At 44.2% G+C, this 13,374-nt stretch overlaps 1 protein-coding gene across 6 annotated transcripts in view; it reads left to right on the top strand.

The window, feature by feature from the left end:
• Nucleotides 1–13,374, top strand: part of EXT2 (exostosin glycosyltransferase 2) — a 139,742-nt gene that overhangs the window by 5,190 nt on the left and 121,178 nt on the right. For all 6 annotated transcript variants that reach the window (XR_014837028.1, XR_014837027.1, XM_085011383.1 and 3 more), the window contains 3 exons: nt 2,005–2,570; nt 3,735–3,824; nt 8,809–8,925. Coding sequence is in view for 4 of the 6 variants with exons in the window: in XM_021083158.2 (XP_020938817.2) it covers nt 2,005–2,570; nt 3,735–3,824; nt 8,809–8,925 (773 nt within the window). In the remaining 2 variants the exon portion in view is untranslated. The remainder of the gene's footprint in view (nt 1–2,004; nt 2,571–3,734; nt 3,825–8,808; nt 8,926–13,374) is intronic.

Here is a 13,374-nt window from a genome sequence, read left to right as displayed (position 1 = left end):
TTTTTACAGTTAATCTGCAATGCATGAAAATTCGTAAAGCTCATATGTGGATACTGTTTTTGTCCCCTTAACCTCAGTTTGGTCATATGTGAAAACAGTGTTTTTCAAACTGTGGGTGATCGATTATTGGGTGGTGTAATTGCTCTCGTAGGTTATAGACAGTATATTGACAAAGCAGTAGGATAACAGACTAGAAGAACACGGTGTGGATCACATGTTCTGTGGCCAGACTATGCACTAAGGTTAAACATTGTTTTGTGAAACTTACTTCGAATACACACACATCTGTGTCTGTATTGGGTCACAATATAAAATATTTTCTTTTTTAAATTTAAGATTTTTATTTTTTCTATTATAGTTGATTTACAGTGGTCTGTCAATTTGTGCTCTACAGCAAAGCGACCCAGTCATAAGTATATATATACATATATATATATACTTTTTCTCACATTATCCTCCACCATGTTCCATCTCAAGTGACTAGATACAGTTCCCTGTGCTACACAGCAGGATCTCATTGCGTATCCACTCCAAATGCGGTAGTTTGCATCTACCAACCCCAAACTCCTAGTCTGTCCCACTTCCTCCCCCTAAAATATTCTTATTGTAGGTTTTAGTTTAAAAAAAAAAAAAAGAGTTTGAAAGTCACTATGTTAAAAGGTAGTTTGTCTAACATTAGTAAAGATTTCAAACCTGGCTGCACAAAATAAACATGTGAGGGAGGGGCTTGCTAAATTGACAGAGTCTGTGATCTTATTTTAGACCTACGAATACAACCCTCTGGGTGCTATGTTTTAACAAGCTCTCTCCATGTGATTCTTTCCATTTGGGTGTTTGGGAGCCTCTAATTCAGGATAGAGACAGACCTTGAGAGCCTGTTGGGAAGTTCTAACATTGGGCATGTGGAGAGGGCAGCTCCTTGCATGCGTGTGTCCCAAGACCTCCTCTCTTCTAGCTCCAGGAGAGACACGTAGAGAGGCAAGAAAGCCATAGTGTGGGCCTGGTGGTAGCAGGGGTTGGAGGCAGGTTAGGAACATCCTGATCTTTGTTAGAATGACAGAAAAAGTGAACCAGCTCTCATACCTGCCTTTATGTCGTGGGATTAGTGAGCATGTATTGAATGGCTGACATATACACCCCAAAGATGATACTCTTTAAGCTTAAAAATGTATGAACGTTCATACAGTAGTCCATGGCAAGCACGTTTCTTGATATATTCCAGATCTTGTTCTCAGAAAGACACAAGTTGAAATCATTCATGACCATTCAGCACATTTTACCTAAAAAGCTGACAGTGATTGCAGCATTCAAGGCTTGACAAGACCCCACCAGTAGGCAGGAAGCAGCTTTTATGAAGTGGGCACGACTGGGGGGAGAAGTCCATTTAGCCAGAGTGAAAGTGGCTGAGAAACCCTAAGATGGTCTGTGAGCTTTCAGTCATTTCCCATTAGCATCTAAATTCCTCTAAGGTAGGTCTTTGCTTTCTTCTTTCTTTCACAGCACGTGGTGGATGCTCTGTGACAGCGAGTGAATGAAGGAGTGAATGCAAACAGACTCTAGGAGAGCCAAATGTTGGTCTTTCCAGCTAAGCATCAGTTTGTTAGGCGAGTGTTTAAAAACAAAATGAAGCAACTGTCTTCGGCTGTCCCACTTAGGCTTTTTTTTTTGCTTGGTCAGTGCTGTTCTTCCTAGGCCCACACATTTACCAGCTTTCGCTTTCAGGAATATGTAGTTATAGAATATAGTTATATTTTACATGATGTAACAGTCTTTCTATTAAGCAGTATATGTAGTTATTCAATATATCACATAGCATGTATTCATATGTACCAGTGTTTATTTACTTCTGTGTTTTATTTGTAAGGAGGGTCAAAAATGCCTTTGCCTTATTTCATCAAGCCACCTAAGGGAAGGAAATAGGCGTATTTCAAGTCGAACAGCCCTTTCCAGGGCCCCTTGGCACCCTCCAAGCTTCATTCTTCTCTCTTGTCCCCTGGTAACCAGGCGTGTGAGGGCGAGGCTGTCTGTGTCATTATGTGTGCGTCGGTCAAGTACAACATCCGGGGTCCTGCCCTCATCCCGAGAATGAAGACCAAACACCGCATCTACTACGTCACCCTCTTCTCCATCGTCCTGCTGGGCCTCATCGCCACGGGCATGTTTCAGTTCTGGCCGCACTCCATCGAGTCCTCGAGCGACTGGAGCGTCGAGAAGCGCAGCGTCCGCGACGTGCCGGTGGTCAGGCTGCCGGCCGACAGCCCCGTCCCCGAGCGCGGCGACCTCAGCTGCAGGATGCACACGTGCTTCGACGTCTACCGCTGCGGCTTCAACCCCAAGAACAAGATCAAGGTGTATATTTACTCGCTGAAGAAGTACGTGGATGACGCAGGGGTCCCAGTGAGCAGCACCATCTCGCGGGAGTACAACGAGCTGCTCACGGCCATCTCGGACAGCGACTACTACACGGACGACATCACCCGGGCCTGCCTCTTCGTCCCGTCCATCGACGTGCTCAACCAGCACACGCTCCGCGTGAAGGAGACCGCGCAGGCGCTGGCCCAGCTCTCCAGGTGTCCGCCAGCCTCCAGGGCACTGGAGGGAGGGAGGGAGGGGCGGGCAGAGGTGGGTTCCAGCCCCGCTCTTGTCTCCGGGGCGGGGATGCGGGTGAGCGCCTGGCCTGTGTCCCACGTTCCCTGCTCCTGCTGTGGGTTCCCAGCTTTCCAGCATTGAGAAGCTAAGGACGGCTCTTCTTCCCATACTTCTTTTAAATAGTTCCCCCTCTCTTACTCACATGGTGCACATTCACTGTAGAAAGTCTGAAAATACAGGTAAGCAAAAAAGAATGCAAGATTCGTTCCATAATCCTGCCACTAAGAGATAAGCCTTAGTATTTTGATATTACTTTTCAGTCATTTTTGTATAAAAAATATACTCAGGCATGTATGAATGTATTTTTGTATTATGTATATATATACGCATGTGTATATGTACGTTTTTGTCAAGAATGGGATCACACAGCAAAACATGTTCTTTTGCTGCCTTTTTCCTTTAATTTATTGTGAATATGTATCCAAATAATTTCCTCTTTATTTATCAGTTCTGTATAATTTTAAGGGCCGTATAGCATTCCAGTTTACACACATTCCATAATGTATTTAACCAGCCTTCTGTATTTTATTTATTTTTTGTTTCTTTAACCAAATGATGACCTTTCAGGTTTTCATTCACATCAGCAGTTCTGTAGTGGACAAGCCTGATGTATACATCCACCCAGTTTTCCTTTCTTTTTATTTATTTATTTGTTTGCTTTTTAGGGCTGCACCCGTGGCATATAGAGGTTCCCAGGGTAGGGGTCAAATTGGAGCTACAGCTGCTGGCTTACGCTACAGCCACAGCCATGCAGGATCCGAGCCACATCTGCGACCTACACCACAGTTTGTGGCAATGTTAGATCCTTAACCCACTGAGTGAGGCCAGGGATTGAACCTACAACCTCATGGTTCGTAGTCAGATTCGTTTCCCATGCGCCATGACAGGGACTCTCCCAGTTTTCCTTTCAAGGGGCCAGGCCAGTGTCTGACGCACTGTTGGGATTTCCAGGCGTTCACTCTGCGTACCTGACAAGGGGCCCTGTTGTGGGTTGGAGATACTTGCTGCTTGTCATCCAGGAATTGACTTGTCTGTTTCTTCATAGTTGACATGTGAATTCTTCTCCATGTTCAATTTCTTAACAGGTGGGATCGAGGTACCAATCACCTCCTGTTCAACATGTTGCCTGGAGGTCCCCCAGATTATAACACGGCTCTGGATGTCCCGAGAGATAGGTAGGTGTGTTGGGGGTTGTCCCCATGATAAGTTTCTGGGGATTAGAAAAACGCAAGACCCTTTGGTTTGTGTGAAATCATATTTCTAAACCCACTGGGACATACTTTGCAATCAGAATTGTTCATTAAAGTGGAAAACTGTCCTAGGCCTTTCCCTCCTCAAAACACGGAAGCATTGAGACCTGCCTGTGTCTGTAGTGGGAAAGTGATGAGAGCTTTAGGTCTGGTGGAGCAGCTTAAAAAGCACTTTTTGTCTTAGTCTGGGTGATATGCTCCTGTGTGCAGCACTCACACGCCCTAAAGCCGGCTTCTTCACTGGCTTGTGTCAGCTCCCTCTGCATGCGACAGCATTTGCCAGAAGTAGAGCACAGCTAATGAGGGGGAGGGTGTGAATGCGTGAAAGTGAAACCAGGAGCCTGTATCATGTGGGAAGCAAGGCCACCCGGAGTATCGTATACTCTGTGTTGTTTTGGTCAGTGCGCTTCTTACCCTCCTTCCTAACAAAACTTCCAGGCAGGCAGATGTGGTCAGAGGTGGCCACCGTCACATGATTGCAGTGGTTTTTGTTTTGTTTTGTTTTTGCCTTTTCTAGGGCCGCTCCCGCGGCATATGGAGATTCCCAGGCTAGGGGTCTAATCGGAGCTGTAGGTAGATGCTGGCCTACACCAGAGCCACAGCAACTCAGTATGCAAGCCACATCTGCGACCTGCACCACAGCTCACAGCAATGCCGGATCCTTAACCCACTGAGCAAGGCCAGGGATCGAATCCACAGCCTCATGGTTCCTAGTCAGATTCGTTAACCACTGAGCCACGACAGGAGCTCCAAGATTGCAGTTTTGAGTTCACTTACTTTGTATCAGCCCTTTCGTCCAGGGACTGTACCACTTTGGTCAGAGGCCTCCTGGAAAGCTCAGGAGGGAGGCGCCGCCTAAGGTTCCTCTTGTAGTACTTGGTTCAAGGCTCTGAAGAGAGCAGAGTTTGGGCCCAACATAAGGGTCCTGGGAAATGCTCAAGGTAGGGGATTCTTGTAAGGTTGCATATGAACTCATTTATAACCAGCATTACTAGAGTTGGTGTTTAATTCTTGAAATCATTGCTGTTGAAGAAGATGAGAGAACAACCCGAGGCCAACTGTGGTCTCAACTTATTAGAGGCCAATGTTGTTCATTTATGAAAATCTACACTTAGTACTGCTTTTCCCCGGAAGATTAAACCTAAGCCCTCTTTGCTTTAAGTGATTATCTAGAGTCAGTGTTGAGTTTCTATCTGGAAATACAATTATCACCAGCAAAGACATACTCCAGGACCATTTCTCAGCTTTGGTGTAGAAACCACTTTGGACGATAGAGGGCAGGCAGGCTACACAAAGTCTGTAGATCCAGCTAGATCCCTGATTTGGCTCTCAGCCTCAGCGTTTCTGAGTGGGCTACTGTTTTATGCATTTGGTTGTGCTGGGAAAGTGAAATACTTTAGGGAAAGGAAAGAGCTGTTAGGAATGCAATGTCTTCACCTGCTGTTCTGGGTTTATTTTGAGAAGGGCTTATTTCTGTTTAGGACATTTCACTTTTTGCTGACATTTTGGTATATGTATCTGTGTGGGAGATGGATTTTCTTTTTATCAAGTGCACATGTTAAATGGGGTTTCATTTCTCTACAGGAGAGTGTCAAGTAGTCAGGAGAGAGTTTTAAGTTCTTGCTAGCACTTAGGTGTTAAGGATCAGAAAGGTTAAATCATTTTCCCTATGCATGCAGTTTTTGTAAGTGATTATAGGCAGTCCTGTAGCAAGTAATGAATCACCGTGTAGTCCTCCTTTATCTTTGCATGCGGGAAGTTTCATTGTGAAGCCTAGGTGGTCTTCTGGTTGGGGTAAGGAAGAGTAGATTTGTTTATTAATTTTTCTTGTTCTTTGTCCTGACTCCTGGATTCAGAGGAGACGACCCATGAGTGTAGAATGGCTTTGGCAGGAGCCGCATATCTGATTATTCATAAATTAGAAAACACGCTGGGTTAGATTGTTTCTAAGATTCCCTTGAAATCTAAAGTTGTAGGTGTGATTAAGAATTATTCAACTCAGGAAAATGCAAGTTCCAGGACTGAAGGAAATGTCAGCTCAGCAAATATATCTTTTATGCTGTTTGAGTCTGTTTTTCTCTTCTCAATTTTTAAAAATCACATGCATGATACGCATACACTTTCGTCGTACAGCTGGAACAACATGCAAGTGTGCAAGGAGTATGCTTTCAAACCCTCCTCTGCTTTTACTCCCTTACTGAAAGGTAATCACTCTTCTCAAATACTGTCAAATACTGTGTGTTTTTCTAGTCTTTAGTCAATGAATTTATTGTCCAACACACACACACACACACACACACACACACATATATATACACATACCCATTTTATCTCATTTTAACTTAAATGAGAGCAATTTATACTTTTCTAATGCCTGACTTTACTGATCTTTGTTTTCTCAGATACCTTCTGTAATTTTACTACTACCTTAGATTTTGGTTATCCTTTCTTGTTATGGAAAAATTTAAACCTATATAAAAAAGGGAGACTGGTACAGTGAGCCCCACATACCGACTGTCCAGCTTCGTGAATCATCGATTTATCTGTTCTCCTCCCCCACCTCCCACCAGATTGTCTAGAAGCAAATCCCAGATGTTGTATCATTAGATCTATAACTATTTCCATTTGAGACTCTGCATGATAAGAGCTTTTTAAAAAATATAACTACACTACTATTCTTATATCTTAAATGATCAATTCTTTAATATCACTAGATAGTCACCAAATATCTAACCATTCCTCACATTTACCTGTCTTATAAATACATATATTTTTTACAGTTTATGAGTCAGTACACAAAGATATCTAGTAGAATTGGTCAGCTTTTTTTTTTTTTTTTCTGTAAAACCTAAAACTTGAAGCTTTATATCTGAGGAATTTGCAGGGCTGATTAAAAGGAAGCAAAAGCTGTGCTTGCTGATGAACTGGGTTTAGGCTCTGTGAGTACTCGCCTGGGAGCTGTGTCGGGGAAGACCTGGCCTGGGGCGATGAGGCCTTGAGGCGGTGAGGCTGGGGGGCCGTGGTGATGCCCAGAGTCGGGAAGCCCTGGAAAGTGCTGAGCTGAGAGGCTGGCGGACACGTCCAGTGTGAGTGTGGTCATCTCAGTAAAACTTCCCCAGCTGCAAGTTTTCCACGCAGTCTCTCGCCGCTTTGGAATGGAGCTCTGATTTGGGGATAGATAATGAGAAAACAGAATGCGCTTCTCAGAAATTCCCTTTGCAGTCAATGTAAAACACGTGTTCTGTAAAGCAAGGGATGCTTACAATTTTTTCTCCATTCTAATGTTCGGGAACCCTTGGCAGAAGATACAGTGACTTCGAGTTGAGGTCTGCTCGGCAGCAGGGCGGGTGTGAGGCTCGTTTGACTCATTGCAGCGGTGGCTTTTCCTGAGATCACAGATGAGATTGCACGTGTGTGATTTGTGACATGAGACCTGCCCCCGCTTGCATACTTTCCTACTAGCAGTGGTTAATCCCACGCTCCCCCCTCGGGGGCCCCAGGGACCAAGTAACAGCAAAAGTTGGTGTCACGCACACCTGCTTCCTTTCTCAGCACACGTGCACGCTCCTGTCCTCTGGGGCACGGGCCTAATTACCTATTCACCCACTCTCCTGGCTTACCTGGACCGCCCGGTGCCTGTGTGTTGGATCCATGTTTGCTTCTCTGCACGTAGGTTGTGGGGGCCCGTGGAGTCTGCTTGCCATCACGGTCATGGAATCCACCCAAATTCACATCGGATGGATTCATTGCTGAATGCTAATCAGGAAAAATAAGACCGTATGTTGGTACTAAAGCTGGTCATTAAGTTTTACAGAGTGGACTGGCAGCTGGAGAGGTTTTTAGCCTGCACATTACTTCCCTAACCAGTTCTTGGTTTCATAAGGCTTAAACAAACAGATTGGGATTTCCAGGGGTGGTTTGAAAATCTTTGAACTTAAACTGGTCATGTTAGAAGGGAAAGTAGGCTGTCATCAGGGCAGGGAGGGGATTGGTAGCAATCAGTATTGCAAAAAATGTGGCTTTTCAGTTCATAGGTTTTGGCTCAGACTGTGCAGTGCATGGAACTGGCCAGATTCTGCACCAGTAAGTGATTCGATGGGTTTGGGCCCCCAGGGACAGAATAACCGTAAAAGCTGGTGTGATATACACCTGCTTCCTTTCTAATGAAGTGTCATTGTTCTCCTTGCTGGATCCAATTAAAACAGTGTGTTCATGGCTTTCTAATCAAGGAGAATAAAAACTCGTGCATGCAGGCGGCAAGAGAAGCACTCAAGTCCAGTTCTGGTTTCTGAGTCCTGCAGAGGGAACTGGGTTAATAAGACTGAGTAGGTGGAATGGATGGTGAGAGCTGGCAGAGGCTCCGTGATTCACACGCATCTTGGGGACAACAGAGGAAAGAGCTGCATGGGGTGGGAATCGGGGAGGGGCTGGGGCTAAGCAGCCTGAGATGTGGTACTTTGCCATCACCACTGACTGTTTTGCACATCACCCCGGAGATTCCAGGCAGTGGGTGAGTGAGCCACTGCCGCAGCCAGTCTTCCTGAGCAGGCCTGTTACCGTTTCTGTTACTCTAAGTGTGTTTAAGGGTAGTATGACTTTTGGGGGGGTGAATGGGATCTGAATAAGGCAGCAGAGGGGCTGTCCTCCTGGCTGTGATGTATTTTAAAACGGAAAGTTAGGAAAGACTGCTTAGGGCCCCAGGGGAAGGCCGGTGCTTCAGGAGTAGGCTACAGCTGGTGTCCTGGAGATGTGATCGTGCAGCACTTAGTACAGTGTCTTTAGAGGAAAGTGATGGGTGAGCATTAGCTGTGGTTGACATCAGTATAAGTATTCTGTTTCCCCTTTCCACAGGGCTTATCGGAATGAAGACTTTCTTTCTTTCTTGTTTGACAAGATCCTTTGTTTTCAGGGCTCTGTTGGCTGGTGGTGGCTTTTCTACATGGACCTACCGGCAAGGCTACGACGTCAGCATTCCTGTCTATAGTCCTTTGTCAGCCGAGGTGGACCTTCCAGAGAAAGGACCAGGGTAAGGTGCATTTGGAACAGCCAGGTGTACTGTGAGATGTGGGCGAGGGCTGGCGGGGCAGAAGTCACAGCGATCACAGCATCGATTGCAGGCCAGGGCCCTTGAGTACCATCTGTCCCCGCCCCATCCTGTTATCCTTCGCTTCTCTCTCAGCACATTTATAGCACTGTGCACCAAGCTTTTCAAATCAGGACTCTATGTGATTAACTTCTTCCCCTTCCTCACTTCCTATATCAAAATAATAAGTCCTGGAGTTGCCTTTGTGGCTCAGCGGTAACAATCCCAACTAGAATCCATGAAGATGCTGGTTCGATCCCTGGCCTCATTCAGTGGGTTGGGGATCCGGCATTGCTGTGAGCTGTGGTGTAGGTGGCCGACGCAGCTCAGAACTGGCGTTGCTGTGGCTGGGGTATATAGGCTGGTGGCTGCAGCTCTGATTCTGACCCCTAGCCTGGGAACTTCCATGTGCAGCCCTTTAAAAAAAAAAAAAAAAAAAAAAGGAAAAGAAAAAGAAAAAGAGAATGTCCAGAATGGGCAAATCTGTAGAGACAGAAAGCAGGTGGTTGCTAGGGGTAGGTGGTGGGAAGTGTAGGGTCAGTGATGGAGACTGACTGCTAAGAGGTATTGGGTTTACTTTGGGGCTGCTGAAAATGTTCTGCAACTAGACAGTAGTGATTAGATGATAGCTGTGCAGTTTTGCTAATAACCCAAAGAATGAATTGTATGCTCTGAAAGAGTGACTTTTATAGTATATGTATTATATCTCAGTTGAAAAACAACACAGTAAATCAATGCTGGGAGTCCACTCACAGGCATATCTGTAACGGTGATCTAAGCAACGAGTTCCTTCACCATTCAGTCTTTCTTTGCACTCGCTTAATGTGAGAGAAAGGTTTCAAGCTCATTCGGGCTTTACACACTGTCCACAAACATTTGCTGTGCCTAAAGGAAGTTCCAGAATTGGGCCCCAGGGCACACAGAAGAACACATACACAAGTAAAATGTCTTCTCTTCGGAAAAGTTCTCTTCTCAAAGAATCCATAAAGGCTTCTAAGGAGAAGTTTGGGAGCTTTGAGAGTGGATCTAACGTTCTGTGAGCAAACTTTCTCCTTGAGACTCATTCGCGACGCCAAATGCTCTAGGTGGGTTTTTAGCTCTCATCCAGTACGTGTAACATTTTTAGTGTGGCAGTATTCAAATCGGGCCCCTTCACACATGAGCACTTGTCACGTAAGTAAAGGCTACTGTTCTTATCACCATGCTTGTTTAAAGCTCACTGAGATTCTCAGCATGCATTAGCACTCTACAGGAAAAAATAAAATAAAACCTCCTGCACATCCACGCCATCAGCCCTTTTCATTTCGTCACTCACGTCTCAGAAATACGAGCCAGTGTGTGGCAGGTATGTGGGACCTGGCAGTTCAAAAACAGACCTGGCTGCAGTTTACAAAATCCAAGCTCCAAAGCAAAGATGGTTGAAGCAAGTCATCTCGAGGCATGATGAGGGTAACTGGGAGGAGGACCATTCCAGGGCTTGAAAGTGCCCCCTGGCTAAGTGGTATTCAGTGGTATTCAGGTTGAAACCTACAGGGCAAGCAGGTCATGAGTCTGATGAAAACAAGGAAAAGGATTTCCAGACAGTGCAGAGTGTTCACAGCCCAGAAAAACAGAGAGAGCAAAGCTCGCTCTAAGAACAAAAAGGGAGAAAAAAAATAGAGATGGAGACAGTGGTCATGGGGTCCGGGGTCTTGAAGACGTCTAAGTACAACGTGATGCCAACAGGCCGACGGGAGGGCAGCGGACTGGAGGCAGAAAACCGAAGTGGAAGCGTTTTCAGCAGTCCACGGGGGAGAGGACAGTAACCTGGTGTGAGGCATGTGCAGAGACAGAGACGGGCTCGGAGATGCTTAGGATGTAGAACCAACAGGACTTACCTTTTTTTCCTTTTTTAGGGCCGCAGTGCAGCATACGGAGGTTCCCAGGCTAGGGGTCGAATCAGAGCTGCAGCTGCAGGCCTACACCACAGCCACACGGCAATGCCAGATCCTTAACTTACTGAGCGAGGCCAGGGATCGAAGGCGTGTCCTCATGGATGCTAGTCGGGTTTATTAACCATTGAGTCACAATGGGAACTACCCATTCTGGACATTTTCTATCAATGTAGCCCTACAATATGTGACCCTTCTGTGTCTGCTTTCTTTCACTTAGCATAATGGTTTCAGGGTTTATCCATTTTATAGAATAGAACCAATACTTCATTCCATACTTCATTCCTTGTTTGGCTTAATAATATTTCATCGTATAGATAGACCGCATTTTGTTTATTTTTCAGTTGGTGGGCATTTGGGTGGATTCCGTTTTTCAGCTATTATGAATGATGCTGCTGTGAACATTCACGTACAAGTTCTCGTGTAAACATGTTTTCAGTTCTCTGGGTTGTAGATCGAGGAGTAGAATTGCTAAATCGTACCTTCACTCTATGTTTAACTTTTTAAGAAGCTGCCAGAATGTTTTCCAAATCAGCTGCACCATTTTACATTCCCATTAGCAATGTATGAGGTTTCAGTATCTCCACATCCTTGCCAACACTTGTTATTATCTGTCTTTTATTCCAGGGGATGTGAAGTCGTGTCATTGTGGTTTTGGTTTGCATTTTTCTAATTAGTAATGTTGAGTATCTTTTCATGTGCTTATTGGTCATGAAAGTTTATACACTCACTTAAATGACTAGTCAAATCAGTAGCCAGTTTTTAAATTGGGTTGTGTTTTTATTGTTGAGTTTTAAGAATTCTTTGTATATTTTACATACTGGATCCTTATTATGTGATTTGCAGATATTTTCTCCCATTCTGTAGGTTGTCTTTTCACTTTTTTGATAATGTCCTTTGATACACACAAGTTTCTAATTTCGATGAAGTCTAATTTGTCTATTTTTCCTTTGGTTGCTTGCATTTTTGGTGTCATTTGTAAGAAACCATTGTCTAATTAAGGCCACAAAGATTTGCACCTGTGTTTTCTCCTAAGTATTTTATAGTTTTAGCTCTTACATTTTGACGTTTGTTCTATTTTGAGTTAATTTTTTTATATGGTATGAGGTAAGGGTCCAGCTGCATTCTTTTACTTGTGGAGATCCAGTTGTCTTAGCCATTTTTGTTGAAAAGACTACTCTTTTCCCAATGAGTATCTTGGCTCCCTTGTTGCACATCAGCTGGCGCTAAGTATATGGGTTCATTTCTGAACTCTCAGTTTTCTAATATGTCGTAATACCACTACCACACTGTCTTGATTATGGTAGTTTTATAATAAGTGATAAATGTGAGTCCTCCAATTTTGTTCTTCTTTTTTCAAGGGTTTTATTTTTGTTTGGTTATTATTTTTGGCTGATCACGATCCCTTGCCCCCCCCCCTTTTTTTGGCATATGAAAGTTCCTGGGCTAGGGGTCAAATTGGAGCTGCAGCTGCCAGCCTATGCCACAGCCACAGCCACACGGGGTCTGAACTGGGTCTGCGACCTACACCACAGCTTGGGGCAGTGTTGGATCCTTAACCCACTGAGTGAGGCCAGGGATCAAACCCACATCCTCATGGATACTAGTCGGGTTTGTTACTGCTGAGGCACAATGGGAACTCCATGGCCCCTTTCTTTTTCATTGTTTTCTAAAATAGTGCAATCTGAATAAGTACAAATAAAAAATCTAATCTTCCTTGTGCTTATACAACTACAAAACTAAAATTGACAAATACAAACAAATTTATAAAACTAATAACATTCAGATTAACATGTCATAGCTGAGGCTTTTTACTTAAAACTGAATCCCCCCCCTCAAGGTGAATATGGCATTACTTACGGATTTGGGGGCTTGGCATGCCTGTACTCTTGCATGCTGGGTGGCGAGGTACTTTTTCCTGCCACTTTTTCTACTTGAGCCACTAAGGAAGCTTCCTTTTATTTGGTGCATATGGTGACATTATTTATCTTCATCTGGTACAGATGCATGATTTATATTTTTTCCCTATCATCTTCTTATGAAAATCTCCAAGCAGATGACGAAGTGAGAAAGTTTTACAGTGAACACATGTATACCCATCGCTTAGATTTTACCCTTAGTGTTTTACTGTACCTGCTTTATGTGACTTACATTTTAAGTCTTTCTTCTCATTAGCCCATCAAATACAGACTTGGACACTGAAAATCTTTTAGCAGTATACATCATCAAATATGAGTAAAAATATGCCTATACTAATTTTTTGGCCATTATCATGATGCAAATACAAAAATAAATCTGTAGAGCATTTGTAGCCTAGAGAAACTGATACGGTTCAATGCCGTGTTCCCATAAACTGAGAAAGAGTGATCTGTGTGAGCCCAGCTTTACCTGTTGAGGCAGAACAAGTTTTATCATGTACTGAGGACCTTAATTTGACATATTTATGTAGCACTAGGTTTGA

This window comes from Sus scrofa, chromosome 2, assembly GCF_054392235.1.
Source record: "Sus scrofa isolate SSC_HxYL_T2T_F1_AM1 chromosome 2, Sscrofa_HxYL_maternal_Yorkshire_Landrace_v2.0, whole genome shotgun sequence".
NCBI classification, from domain to species: Eukaryota; Metazoa; Chordata; class Mammalia; order Artiodactyla; family Suidae; genus Sus; species Sus scrofa.
The sequence above is the reverse complement of the archived record's forward strand: the minus strand, read 5'-3'. Positions and strand labels throughout refer to the sequence as shown.